A 15,000-nucleotide genomic window follows, 5' to 3' on the forward strand; every position below is an offset into this window, starting at 1 on the left:
AGAGAGAGCCATAACAAGGTTTTGTCTTTGAACAAACCAGTCATTTCGTTAGAAATGCTGTCAGTCAGCCAGCACACAGGGACAGCCTCTTATCGTCCAATCGCACGTGGCAGGTAGCAGCAGCAGAGACAGGCGGACAGAAATAACCCTCTTCCTGTCGTGGTTTATCTCCTGCGTAGATGAGGGGCCGTTTGAACGGCAGGACACTCCAGAACCACGTTTGAAGTTGGTATGTGACCGCGGCCTCTGCTTTGTGTCTTATCGCTGCGTTTGGCATGTCTTTCACTGGGAACACCGTGGAGCATGAGGGATTTCAACTGGGAACGCCATTCTCCTTATTCATACAGCCGCCATGTCGGCAGTCTTTCCAGTCTGGTCCCTCTTGACTCCAATGCCGCCATGAAAAGACCACTTAAAGAACCGACATATTCAAAATAACAGGCAGAATACACTTTTGGAATTAGAAACTCATCATTGCCAGACTCCGATTGTTTTTCACTGCCGTTGTTTTCGTGTTTGGAAACACATGGAAGTGAATGAGCCATAGTGCACGGTCAGCTGCATTCACTTCCATGTATTTCCAAACACGAAAACAACGGCAGTGAAACACAATCTGAGTCTGGTCATGATGAGTTTGTAATACCGAAAGTGTATTCTGCCTGTTATTTTGAATATTTTGTTGTTATTTTCAATATTTTGGTTCTTGGAGTGGTATTTTTATAGCAATCTTTTAACATTGGAGTCAACGGGGACTTCTGCATCCTCCCAGCCAAACTACCGACATGGCGGCTGTGTGATGAAAGCGAATGGAGTCTGAGTGGTTTGAACTGGAACGATACGGAGCACAAGGGGTTTGAACCGGGAACGCCACGGAGCACAAGGGGTTTGAACTGGAACACCACGGAGCACAAGGGGTTTGAACCTGGAACACCACGGAGCACGAGGGTTTGAACCTGGAACGATACGGAGCACAAGGGGTTTGAACCTGGAACACCACGGAGCACGAGGGGTTTGAACCGGGAACGCCTCGGAGCACGAGGGGTTTGAACCGGGAACACCACGGAGCACAAGGGGTTTGAACCTGGAACACCACGGAGCACGAGGGGTTTGAACCGGGAACACCACGGAGCACAAGGGGTTTGAACCGGGAACACCACGGAGCACGAGGGGTTTGAACCGGGAACGCCACGGAGCACAAGGGATTTGAACTAGGAACGCCATGGAGCGTGAGGGAGGGTAGCAGGAAGATGGAGGGAGGGAGTGAAAAGGACCCGGGGTAGAAGGAGTCGTTGGAACTCCTCCTGAGGCAGATTTCTGCTGTTCCTCTTGGAGATGCATGCTCCCACATGGACCTGGAGTTGCTGTGTTGGTGAATGTGAGTGAGGCACTAGTTCACCAGAACCAGGGGTCTGGGTATCTCCAGGGGGTCTGGGTATCTCCAGGGGGTCTGAGTATCTCCAGGGGGTCTGTGTATCTCCAGGGGGTCTGCCTCCAGAGGGTCTGGGTATCTCCAGGGGGTCTGGGTATCTCCAGGTAGTCTGGGTACCTCCGTGGGGGCAGGCTGGCGGTCCGAGGGCCTGTCCAGGCACCCGTTCCACTCCAGAGCTCTCCAAAAGGCTCCCCTCACTCAGGCCTGAGAAGTGTACCACTCAGCCCTCAATGACCAACCCCCCCTCATCCCACCAGCCCCCCCCCCCTGACTGGCCCGCTCACCCCGGCTCTGGAGGACAATGCATCGTTTTCAAAGAAAAGCAGGAAAAAGACGCGCTGGTTGTTAGAGAATCGCCTGTTTGCTGACAGAATCTTTAAAAGTGGCACCTCATAAATCAAAAAACCAGCATAATAGGCATTGTTCCTCTAAGAGCTGCTCTTCCCACTGTCACCTCCTCCTCGGCTCTCTTCTTTCTTCCTCCTGCTCTCCTTTCTGCCTCTGCAGTGCGGTGGAGAGAGGGAGGGAGGTCAGAGGTGGAGGGTTTTATTGGGGGGCCTCCTCTGGCGGATTTGGTGGGTCTCTTCTTCCCGCCCTCTATCAAGCTCTACCCTTCTCTCTCTTTCTCTCTCTCTCTCCTCTAACCCATCCTCTCACCCTCTCCTCCTCTCTCCCTCTCCTGCTCCCCCAGCTCCTGGTTGACAGGGGGCTTCCCTGGGCCAGATCAGCATAATCTATCAGAATGCACATTGTTACCTCAGGACTCATTGTTATGTTTACAATCCCATTAGACCGAGCCGTTTACCTCTCCTGTTAGACTGAGCCGTTTACCTCTCCTGTTAGACCGAGCCGTTTACCTCTCCTGTTAGACCGAGCCGTTTACCTCTCCCATTAGACCGAGCCGTTTACCTCTCCTGTTAGACCGAGCCGTTTACCTCTCCTGTTAGACTGAGCCGTTTACGTCTTCTGTTAGACTGAGCCGTTTACCTCTCCTGTTAGACTGAGCCGTTTACCTCTCCTGTTAGACTGAGCCGTTTACCTCTCCTGTTAGACTGAGCCATTTACCTCTCCTGTTAGACTGAGCCGTTTACGTCTCCCGTTAGACTGAGCCGTTTACGTCTTCTGTTAGACTGAGCCGTTTACGTCTCCTGTTAGACTGAGCCGTTTACGTCTTCTGTTAGACTGAGCCGTTTACGTCTTCTGTTAGACTGAGCCGTTTACGTCTTCTGTTAGACTGAGCCGTTTACATCTTCTGTTAGACTGAGCCGTTTACGTCTTCTGTTAGACTGAGCCGTTTACCTCTCCTGTTAGACTGAGCCGTTTACGTCTCCTGTTAGACTGAGCCGTTTACATCTTCTGTTAGACTGAGCCGTTTACGTCTTCTGTGTCGTTTTGGGCATTTTTTGTATATTAGCACAAGGCATAACATCAATCTTGCAGGCGGTTGCACCATCATTGATTGGAAGAGTCACCAACAGTGTGTGTGTTTAACCAATAGTGTGTGTGTGTGTGTGTGTGTGTGTGTGTAAGGCAGGGTTGCTTGTTTAAATATTCCTGGAAGACATTCAACAACACTGAATAAACAGTTTAAGTGGTATCACAGCATTCAAGTGGATTGAATGTGTGTGTTTGTGTGTGTGTGTGTGTGTGTGTGTGTGTGTGTGTGTGTGTGTGTGTGTGTGTGTGTGTGCATGTGCGTGCGTGTATGTGTGTGCACTGAATGTGGGTGTGTACTTGGGTGTGTACTATGTACTGTATGTGTGCCCTTGCGTATTTTCTTTATTTCTGTCATAATGGCGCTGCGTGAGCAGCGATCTGTCATGCTGTGGCAGAAGAGCGTTCGTTCTCTGTGCTTTCATATCCCCTGTAATGTTCTGTTCTGATTTGAATAGGCGCTTAATGAGCAGGCCTCGGTTCTTGCCCCTGTCTGCCATCTGCTCTCCTGAAGTGTCAAAAATCAGCCAGAAACCATCATAATTGGATCACTGGCTCTCTTTAGTATGCACCATAGACACACTCTGACTCTGACAACTCGGTTCCAGGAACCACAACATTAGTAGCCTCACATCACCACAGGCATCCTCTCCTATAACTCATCTCCCTGAGAAAGGGAGGTTCATCTCACAGTGTGTCTGGTGGAGGACTGATGGACAGTGTGTCTGGTGGTGGACTGACTGACAGTGTGTCTGGTGGTGGACTGACTGACAGTGTGTCTGGTGGAGGATTGACAGTGTCTCTGGAGGACTGACAGTGTGTCTGGTGGAGGATTGACAGTGTCTCTGGAGGACTGACAGTGTGTCTGGTGGAGGATTGACAGTGTCTCTGGAGGACTGACAGTGTGTCTGGTGGAGGACTGACTGTGTGTCTGGTGGAGGACTGACTGACTGTGTGTCTGGTGGAGGACTGACAGTGTGTCTGGTGGAGGACTGACAGTGTCTCTGGAGGACTGACAGTGTGTCTGGTGGAGGACTGACTGACTGTGTGTCTGGTGGAGGACTGACAGTGTGTCTGGTGGAGGACTGACTGACTGTGTGTCTGGTGGAGGACTGACAGTGTGTCTGGTGGAGGACTGACAGTGTGTCTGGTGGACTGACTGTGTGTCTGGAGGACTGACAGTGTGTCTGGTGGAGGACTGACTGACTGTGTGTCTGGTGGAGGACTGACAGTGTGTCTGGTGGAGGACTGACAGTGTGTCTGGAGGACTGACAGTGTCTCTGGAGGACTGACAGTGTGTCTGGTGGAGGACTGACTGACAGTGTGTCTGGTGGAGGACTGACAGTGTCTCTGGAGGACTGACAGTGTGTCTGATGGAGGACTGACAGTGTCTCTGGAGGACTGACAGTGTGTCTCTGGAGGACTGACAGTGTGTCTGGTGGAGGACTGACAGTGTCTCTGGAGGACTGACAGTGTGTCTGGTGGAGGACTGATGGACAGTGTGTCTGGTGGAGGACTGATGGACAGTGTGTCTGGTGGAGGACTGATGGAGAGGTGTTACATGCATTAGCCATGAGCTCGTACTGTATGAACTCGATTTGAGTCAAGCTTTTAGAGCCTGGCTGAGTGGAGGTTAGGGATGAGACGGTATGGATTTTTGCATTACGGTACGGTACGGTATCTAGTTACAAGGTTCACGGTTTTACGGTATACCATCTCATCCCTAGTGGAGGTGCAGGACATAGTTACAGCCTACTTTCTCTCACTTTCTCTCTCTCTCTCTCTCTCTCTCTCTCTCTCTCTCTAGCATTATAGATTGTCTTACATCAGCCTCTATGTGTGTGAACAGTCAGTGGGATTACACAGTGGACGACAGGACCTTCACAATGCTCCTGTAACTCTGCCCCAGCAACACAGCCTGGTACACAGCACACAATAGAGGCTAACAGGGGCCTTATCTGTGTGAGGGTGTACACCCTCCTGCCCACCCCCTCTCTGTCTCCTCTCTCTCTCTCTCTCTCTCTGTCTCTCTCTCTCTCTCTCTCTCTCTGTCTCTCTCCTCTCTCTCTCTCTCTCTCTCTCTCTGTCTCTCCTCTCTCTGTCTCTCTCCTCTCTCTCTCTCTCTCTCTCTCTCTCTCTGTCTCTCTCTCTCTCTCTCTCTCTCTCTCTCTGTCTCTCTGTCTCTCTCTCTCTCTCTCTCTGTCTCTCTCCTCTCTCTCTCTCTCTCTCTCTCTGTCTCTCTCTCTCTCTTTCTCTAACTCTCTTACATGCTCTCCCTTTTTCCTGTGTAACTCTCTGTCTGAACTGCCTTACCAAACACAGAGCCATCTGTGTGTGTGTGTGTGTGTGTGTGTGTGTGTGTGTGTGTGTGAGTGTTTGTGTGGATGAGAGAGTTCAAGATTTCTTTATTTGTCACGTGTAATGTACGTGTACAGTTACAGTGAAATGTTGCTGCCGGCTCCAAGATTATGCTCAATACAGATACATTTTGATTTTTTGACTCAATATACAAATTACAAAAAAGTTAAACTAGCAGTACCATCTTTTCACAGTATAAATATAGGGGTAAGATAAGATAGAATCCAGTCTGGATTGATTGTAAATGCTATAGAGCTTCCCCAGGGGGAAGGATATTAACATTTGCATTTGCATGTGGTTATGTTATGTACACTTGATATCGTAACAGTATGCTAGTCCTCCAGAGAGCCCCAGGAACATGTGATCAGGGGTCCGTCTCAGAGCGAGCAGGGACAGGGTTTCCTTCCCGGGGGGGGCAGGCAGCGGAACGGGATCCTGTCGTGTCCCGGCGTCGGTCAAACTCCTCTTATCACCTCACCGTAATCCACTCTCAATGATTGGTCGTTCCTTTCTGAAACCCGAGCCCCATCAGGCAGCGGGACGCAGCGGGACGCGCTCTCTTCTCATTCAGAACCAGTTGTTCTCAGATACCTCTTGATTATAGGTCTGCGTGTAACGGATCCCCCTCACCCCCCCCCCACGCCACTCAGCCGTGCTACAAACAGATCGCTTTTCTGAAACAAGTCGAGTCGCCTTTCAGCTCTGGCGCTTGTTGTGAAGCCAAGAGCCGCGGGTTTGGTGAGGCTGCGAGGCTGTGCTCCTAAGTGGTTAATAGTCTAAAGAGAAGGGGGGATTTAGACTAAGCCTGGCAACCCTGCACTATTACAGCCAGTAGAGAGGCAGGGGACAGACTGACTGGCCCAATCCCAATGTCCCCCCTAAACCCTCAAGCCCTGAGCCCTCACAGACTTATTGACGTCACCTGGTGAAGTGATCGAGTGTGAGAGGCTGCAAGGGCTCGAATTGGTATAACAAGGAATGGGACAGCACTTGTGACATCACATTACGTTGACGTGAAAACATATTTCTTACTATTGTGGGCGTGGGGCTTTTTTTAAATCAATTTGTAAATTGTACATGTTTTTCTTGTAGGCCTTCGTGTAAATTAATGTTGGCTGAGTCAAATCCCCTTTACATTATCAGAACTCTCTGTGTTACCCTCAAAACATTTGTTCAACTTGAAATCATTTCATTTTGTGGGCATATGCGATCGCATCTGCGATCAAATATCAACCCAACCCAGTATTTGTTAGTAGGATCGCATCGATCCTACATTACTGCCTGTGATTCTTGTTTGTGATGAATCCAAAAGTATTAACTTAAGAATGATAATATATTATGTATACACATTCCTGCACCTCACAACTCTTTCCATATTCATGTTGGAAATCTCAATTCAAAGAACACTGCACCGAAATGGGTAATTAATGTCATACTGCTTTTAACTGGGCAATCATATGATTTAGAGCAACAGAAATCGATGTAAATTATAACCATAGCCTACATATTTTTAATCAAATCACATTATACAAACCCATGGGGTTAATAACCCATAGGCCTACTTAAAAATAATGAAACCAAAATAATTATAAGGCTACTTGTGCAGATAAGCAAGTCCAGCTGAAAACATGAAAACATATTTTGTTCTGTAACGTGAACATTAGGGTTGGTTGATCTGTCCGTGCTTGTTTATTGGCTGTTCTTCAGGTAACCCCGTGTTTCACGTCACGACGCTATGAACTGTGGGTAATTCCCTTGGGCTAAGTCTGCAGAAATGCAGACTTACGGGAAGGGGGCATAAAGGGCTCAAAATGGCTGCCGGAGAGCCCTCGCGCACTTGCCGAGTTGACATTGGGACACCCCTAAGCCCTCGCGGACTTCGCGGGAGCGCGCCCTTAAGTCTGCGAGTCTGCAAGGGTGGACATTGGGACTGGGCCACTGACTGAGTGACAGATAGCAGAGGCACGAGGCACCACTCTATTTTCATCAACAAATAACGCAAATTACTATGACTACAATAACACAACATCTAATAATACATTTCAAAATAATAGTTTCACTGCACTGGCAAAATAAAATTGATGTTACGGTGCATTCACGTCCATGCTCCTAATACTGTAGATTTTGACTGTCAATCCTACAGAGCCTTTTCTGTTGATGTGAATATGCGATGAGGAGAGTGTGTGTATGAGCGTTCAGTACTGTAAGTGCAGGGGGCGGCTCTGTCCTAGAGTGTGTGTATCTTGCGAGCGAGCGTGTGTTTGTGTTGGAGGGCTGCCTGTGCTAATAGGGTTGGAGGGCCTGTTCCAGGACCGGCAGACTCAGTTACCCACTCATGGATTACTGAACACACTGCTCCATCTCCTTGATTACATTATACAAGGTTCCTGAACCCTACCTAACCTTCTACTCTCTCTCTCTCTCTCTCTCTCTCTCTCTCTCTCTCTCTCTATCCTTCTCTCTCTCTCTCTCTCTCTCTCTCTCTCTCTCTCCTTCTCTCTCTCTCTCTCTCTCTCTCTCTCTCTGTCTCTCTCTCTCTCTCTCTCTCTCTCCCTCTCTCTCTCTCTCTCCTCTCTCTCTCTCTCTCTCTCTCTCTGTCTCTCTCTCTTCAGGGAGCTGATGCCCAAGACCCTGGAGGGCCAGATCACCATGGAGAAGACCCCAAGCTACTTTGTGACCAGAGAGGCTCCAGCCAGGATCTCGGCCATGTCCCGGGACACCAAGCTGATCGTGGTGGTGCGTGACCCCGTCACCAGGGCCATCTCCGACTACACCCAGACGCTGTCCAAGAAGCCCGACATTCCCACCTTCGAGAGCCTGACCTTCAAAAACAGGACCACGGGTCTTATCGACACCTCCTGGTCGGCCATCCAGATCGGCATCTACGCCAAGCACCTGGACAACTGGCTGCACTTCTTCCCCATGGGCCAGATCCTGTTTGTGAGCGGGGAGCGTCTGATCAGCGACCCGGCAGGAGAGCTGGGCCGGGTGCAGGACTTCCTGGGCCTCAAGAGGATCATCACAGACAAACACTTCTACTTCAACCAGACCAAGGGCTTCCCCTGCCTGAAGAAGGCTGAGGGCAGCAGCAAGCCCCACTGCCTGGGCAAGACCAAAGGCCGGACCCACCCCAACATCCACCCTGAGGTGGTACAGCGGCTACGGGACTTCTACAGGCCCTTCAACATGAAGTTCTACCAGATGACCGGACATAACTTTGGTTGGGATTGACCTGAACTCTGAGGACAAATAAGCTTTTTTTTGTTCTCTGTAATTCAGGGGCAAAAATATTTGGAGATATTGCTATATATATGTAAATGTACAGAAATCTATTTTATAATAATTTATTTTTATTTCTAAGCAATTAATTCACTAAGCTGCCTAACCATATTTGTACATAACATCTGGCCCATCTTTTTTTTTTTTTTACATTCCACACAAGAATTTATTGTTTTTTGGTTCTTCCCCTTCGGTCCTCGGAACTCACACGCACACACACACACACACACACACACACGCCGGTGCTTCCAAATGCAGAGAATCTCACACGTCTGTAATAGGTAGCAGGTGAATGATGTGAAAGCAGTGTATTATGGGTACAGAGTACCCACAGAGCAGAGGAGGGGAGAGAAAACCCGTTCATGTGCCTCCCGATTTAAGCATGCTTCATCACTTCACCCTCCTCCTCCTCCTTGCCGTCCTGTCTGACGTCAGCATCCTCTGGGCATCGTGTTTCTCTAAAATGAGCCCAGGTTCCTCAGCCCTCACGCTGGCCTAAGCAGCTGATCTCATGTCCCGCTCACTCAATACCAGGTAGATCAATAGGCCTAATTGCTCCTCATTGTGTCACTTATGCTCCAAGTGTAAGGCTGTGGTGAATGGGCCGTCCATCACAGGCTAAATCCTGTTTCCGACCGCGTAGTGCCCCATTTTGACATTATCCTAATGGCCTAACGTAAGCAGGCCTGATCGATCGGCTCTCTGCCCTGCATTACAGACCCCCGCTGGCTCCCAGCCAGACTGCTGCCCTTATCCCAGCAGTTCAAAGGTCACGCAAAGTCCCAATTTCCTCGAGAGCCGTTTGATTTGTTGTTGAGGAGGAGGAGACGGGTGCAGGGCGGTCTGGGTCGGCTGGGTCTTGACGGCGGTGCTTGGCGTGGGCTAGCAGGGGCGGAGCCTGCTGATGTAGAGCAGAAAGAGATGGAGATGATAGAGAGGGAAAAAAACAACAAGTTGAAGCTCCACTTCACTGGAACACAGCATCCTCAAAGGAGAGGTGAGGGTTCTCCTCAGACACCAGACAGCTGATCAAAGACAGGAGCTCTCATTCGGAACGGTGGGGGGGGGCTGGGGTGGGTGTTGGTGGGCAGGGACACAGATCTCAGTCTCGGTGCTGTCATCGCCAGACGACCTCATCCACCACGGTCTACTGCGGCAAATACAGCTCTCCTTCTTCACCTCCTCCTAACATGCCTCATCCTCCCACATCACATCTCCGCTCTTGACTTGGTGCCAAAAACACTCCCTCCCCCCTCCCCACCTTATCCAGAGTCTGGAGTTCAGATATCAAACCTCACACCGTGGGACTCAATCTCACCCTTTCTTATCCCTTCTCTTCTTTTGCTCATTGCGTTTTTGTTATTGTTTGTCTTTCTACTTGAATTATCGATATGCAAGCGAGAGAAACAGTCAGTCGTTATGGTTTTGGGTCAAGGTTAGACGCTTGCAGCTGGTGGCTGCATGGCGACTTCAGAGGCAGCTGGGAGAGACCATGCCATGCTCTGCTCTGTGGGTTAGGGGGAGACCATGCCATGCTCTGCTCTGTGGGTTGGGGAGAGACCATGCCATGCTCTGCTCTGTGGGATGGGGAGAGACCATGCCGTGCTCTGCTCTGTGGGTTAGGGGGAGACCATGCCATGCTCTGTGGGTTAGGGAGAGACCATGCCATGCTCTGTGGGTTAGGGAGAGACCATGCTCTGCTCTGTGGGTTAGGGAGAGACCATGCTCTGCTCTGTGGGTTAGGGAGAGACCATGTCATGCTCTGTGGGTTGGGGAGAGACCATGCCATGCTCTGCTCTGTGGGTTGGGGAGAGACCATGCCATGCTCTGTGGGTTGGGGAGAGACCATGCCATGCTCTGTGGGTTAGGGAGAGACCATGTCATGCTCTGTGGGTTGGGGAGAGACCATGCCATGCTCTGCTCTGTGGGTTGGGGAGAGACCATGCCATGCTCTGCTCTGTGGGTTAGGGAGAGACCAGGCCATGCTCTGCTCTGTGGGTTGGGGAGAGACCATGCCATGCTCTGCTCTGTGGTTAGGGAGAGACCAGGCCATGCTCTGTGGGTTGGGGAGAGACCATGCCATGCTCTGTGGGTTGGGGAGAGACCATGCCATGCTCTGCTCTGTGGGTTAGGGAGACCATGCCATGCTCTGCTCTGTGGGTTAGGGAGAGACCATGCCATGCTCTGCTCAAAACACCGCCTGGGCATCGCTGGCTTCCAGAGCAGGCCTACGTGTAGATCCCAGAGCAGGCCTACGTGTAGATCCCAGAGTGTATGTGCACACTCATTTCCCTCCACTCAAATGACCTTTACTGATAATGCATCAGAAGATAATGCATCAGAAAAGATAGTTGAACTCTATGGTACTGTATGGAACTCTATGGAAGTCGAACTCTGTAGTACTTTTAATTTGAAATGTAGATAATGTTGTGCCTCTTAACCGTCCAGTTAAATGCAAATATCTAGGGGCCTGTGAGCATTCTGCTGCTTCAGTCACAACATAGCTCTTTCATCTGGGATATTAGCATTTTTAAATCCCTATATCGACAAAGTTTCGATCTCCTCTCTCCCCTTAGTGCAATGATGAAAGCATTCATAGTGGCCCCTCTAAGCAGGCATATCCTGCTAAAACAGGCTGATTCAGAAATGAAGAAAGGTGGTCTTTTCTCCCTGTAAGTGCTGGAGTACAATGCATTGGAGTTTCAGACCTGTTCATGTTACTGGTGAGTAGTTCTGGTCTCCATGTTATTGGTGTAACTGAGTAGTTCTGGTCTCCATGTTATTGATGTAACTGAGTATTTCTGGTCTCCTCCATGTTGTTGCAGGGTTATGGTTGAGTTTTATTCAACCCTTCAGAGGTCTGATGTTGTGATGTTGTCTTGCCCTTCATATTTGTATTTAGTCTAGCTGATCTGTATGTATAAAAATGAAAAGACATGTAAATCATGTATTTTGTGGTATGTACATCAAATGAATTAATTTTACACAGTGAAAGAGCAAAATGGAACAGATGTTTCTAGATAATTAAATACTGAACATTCATACTATTTCTTTGTATGAAGAAATAAATAAAAAAGTATATATTTTACCAAATGTTAATGGTGCTCTTTTTTATTGTCTGAATGTACAGTAGGCTACAGTAATATTAATGTGTATACCACACACTGCACAAGGACGAGATAATCAAAAATTATTCTCCATTAGATCCATAAAATGTGTGGGTGTTTTTTTTTCCTGAGTCAGTAGAGCTGGATCCATGGGGCCGGTGTTGTGGGGTAATTTTACACAAAGAATGCCTTTCTGGGAAATCTCACATTACTGTGTACCAGTGGAGGTCTGAAACACATTGTGTTCTGTGTCATCCTGGAGAGGAGGTGTGTGTGTGTGTGTGTGTGTGTGTGTGTGTGTGTGTGTGTGTGTGTGTGTGTGTGTGTGTGTGTGTGTGTGTAAGGGTGTGTTATGGACCTGGGAGGTCGTTGTGGTCCTAAGGTGACACCCAGTGCATCGTGGGAGGTTTGGTCTTGTGATAGGTCTGATCGGAAATGCCCCCCCCCCCACCACACACACACACCACACCCACCCACAGTGAAATGCCCCCCCCCACCACACACAGCACACACACACACACCACACCCACCCACAGTGAAAAGCCCCCAGTGGTTCCTGAAGTCTGCTAATGAGATACATCTCCATGGCTGTTTGTTCCCGGGGCAGGAAAACACCTCCAGGTACACACAGGGCCCCATACTCCAGGTACACACAGGGCCCCATACTCCAGGTACACACAGGGCCCCATACTCCAGGTACACACAGGGCCCCATACTCCAGGTACACACAGGGCCCCATACTCCAGGTACACACAGGGCCCCATACTCCAGGTACACACAGGGCCCCATACTCATAGGGCCCCATACTCCAGGTACACACAGGGCCCCATACTCATAGGGCCCCATACTCCAGGTACACACAGGGCCTCATACTCCAGGTACACACAGAGGCCCCATACTCATAGGGCCCCATACTCCAGGTACACACAGGGCCCCATACTCATAGGGCCCCATACTCCAGGTACACACAGGGCCTCATACTCCAGGTACACACAGGGCCCCATACTCCAGGTACACAGAGGGCCCCATACTCCAGGTACACACAGGGCCCCATACTCCAGGTACACACAGGGCCCCATACTCCAGGTACACACAGGGCCCCATACTCCAGGTACACACAGGGCCCCATACTCCAGGTACACACAGGGCCCCATACTCCAGGTACACAGAGGGCCCCATACTCCAGCTACACACAGGGCCCCATACTCCAGCTACACACAGGGCCCCATACTCCAGGTACACAGAGGCCCATTCCATACTCCAGGTACACACAGAGGGCCCCATACTCCAGGTACACACAGAGGCCCCATACTCCAGGTACACACAGGGCCCCACACTCCAGGTACACACAGGGCCCCATACTCCAGGTACACAGAGCCCCATTCACACACTGAGGTGACCTGATGTGGGGGCTGATGTCTGCTCCAGGAGAACTCCGCTGGCGCGACTTCTCCACTGATACTGCATGTTACATTCCTGACGTAGCGAGGTAGGCTACTGATCCCTGAGGGGAAATGGCAGACACGCAGGTGAATACATAGATGGATAAAACAAGCCAAGACAACAACTCTGTCAATGTGTTTGAATTCATGCGTTTATTAGTACTGTATTTATTAGTTGATGCTCAAATCACTTGATGACAATGTAGCTAGCTAACCTAGGCTGCATAGCCAGCCAAGGCTAACTAGCCAACCACACAATCTGCCACCTAGGCTTGCTACGTTAACACACCTAAACACAATTGAACATTACGACAAGGGAAGGCAACGTTAGCGACAATTACTCCCATCAGGTAAATGTAACACCCTAGGTGTCACCAAAAATAAATTAAACTCAAAAAGTTTCACTTTAAGAACAAAACGTGAGGGGTTGCCTATAGCCTGTAGTTTAACACCATTGTTCGTCTCCAGGTTCCTGTGGGCATAGTTCTAATTCTGACCGACAAGCCTGGTGGGTGTTTATCTCTGTTATTGGTGGTAAACACACCACAGGAAGCTGTCACAGTAATCAACTGCTGCCCAAGCCTCACCAACCCAGAGAGAGGTGCCAGCTCAGTATGGCCTCTTCCTCCAGAGGAGATCGCTCTTCATCCATGTCCTCCACATGTTGTGCTCAGACACCGTAAACTACAACAAGGATCATAATTTGAACAACTAAACCAACATTCCCATTATGATCACACACTCCATGATGACAACTTGATCTGGTCGTTGAGTCGTCCTCTTATTCCAACAAAATATTATCAGGGGACGTTTTGTAATGAACTGGAAACAGCAGAGGTCTCGTGGGAGAACATCACCCAGACACCAACAGGGACATTGGCTGTAAGAAACACAGGGCATGATGAGTCACGCTGTCCAAACTCACGCAGGAAACACAACTGGTCAGGGGATGTCTGAGTGGGGGGTGGAGGGGGTGGGGTAGCGCCGAAACGAACAATACGCTGCATGTTATGGAACAAACATGACTTGTTCTGTCTGCCCTCTCGGCCCAGTCCCCAGGTAGGGACATGTTTTCATCAGGATCATCATTGTTAGCGCCTCCCGTCTGGTAGACTGACTGGGGTAGGCGTTAGTGCCTCCTGTCTGGTAGACTGACTGGGGTAGGCGTTAGCGCCTCCCGTCTGGTAGACTGACTGGGGTAATTAAGGTGGAAGCGCTAGAAAGGGGCAGGGGGTAATCGTTGCCGTTTGTAGACGATGTCTTGTTGTTGGCGCCTGTGGCCCCCGGGCTGTTTTGGGTCGGGGCTGATGTTGTCGTCGGGGTCTGGATTGAAGCAGACACCTGGCAGGGTTACACACGCGAGGCCCCCATACTCTCTCTCTCTCCTCCAGCCCAACCATCCCCTCCCCCCATCCCCCCCCCCCCCCCCCCCTCCTCCCCCTGTCCCTCGACAGTGTCTCTAGGGCTGGTCGCTATGTGATGTGTTTGATCTTATTAGCTTCAAGCGGCGAAGCAGTTGCACAATATCCAAACAGCCTTGTCACAATGGGAACGCAGCACAGGCAGCGCCCCCGGGGGAGAAGGGGGGGAAGGGGGCATTAATAATTTAGCCCTCCGCCACTCTGTACTTTCAGAGGCCAACATGGAGCTGTTGTCTAGGAGAAGAGGAGGAGAGGATGGCTGGCCGCCTCCCTCACACACTTCAAACATGTCATTTTGTAGAGCATGTCTGGGAGTCACCCTGTCCGAACCCACGCAGGAAACATCACAGTGGCTGCGTTCCCAATCGCATGCTTCTACTTTTTACTACCAGTATGTACTACAGCTGCCCCTAGAAAGTATGTACTTTGCCCGCAGAATGCATCCAATTGGGACACCTTGTCATAACATTGCTTCTTGAAATTTCACCTCCTCCGTCGCTGTCCATAAAGCGACGTATGTCCACAGCTGA

General features: G+C 50.1%; 1 protein-coding gene across 1 annotated transcript in view; it reads left to right on the top strand.

Moving 5' to 3' along the window:
- hs3st3b1b (heparan sulfate (glucosamine) 3-O-sulfotransferase 3B1b) overlaps positions 1-11,582 on the top strand; it is a 23,309-nt gene extending 11,727 nt beyond the window's left edge. Inside the window, exon 2 of the mRNA XM_084456414.1 lies at positions 7,834-11,582. Within this exon, the coding sequence (XP_084312540.1) occupies positions 7,834-8,452 (619 nt within the window). The 3' untranslated portion in view covers positions 8,453-11,582. The remainder of the gene's footprint in view (positions 1-7,833) is intronic.
- The last annotated feature ends 3,418 nt before the right edge of the window (positions 11,583-15,000 follow it).

The sequence above is a fragment of the Borostomias antarcticus genome (genome assembly GCF_949987555.1).
Source record: "Borostomias antarcticus genome assembly, chromosome: 22".
NCBI lineage: Eukaryota > Metazoa > Chordata > Actinopteri > Stomiiformes > Stomiidae > Borostomias > Borostomias antarcticus.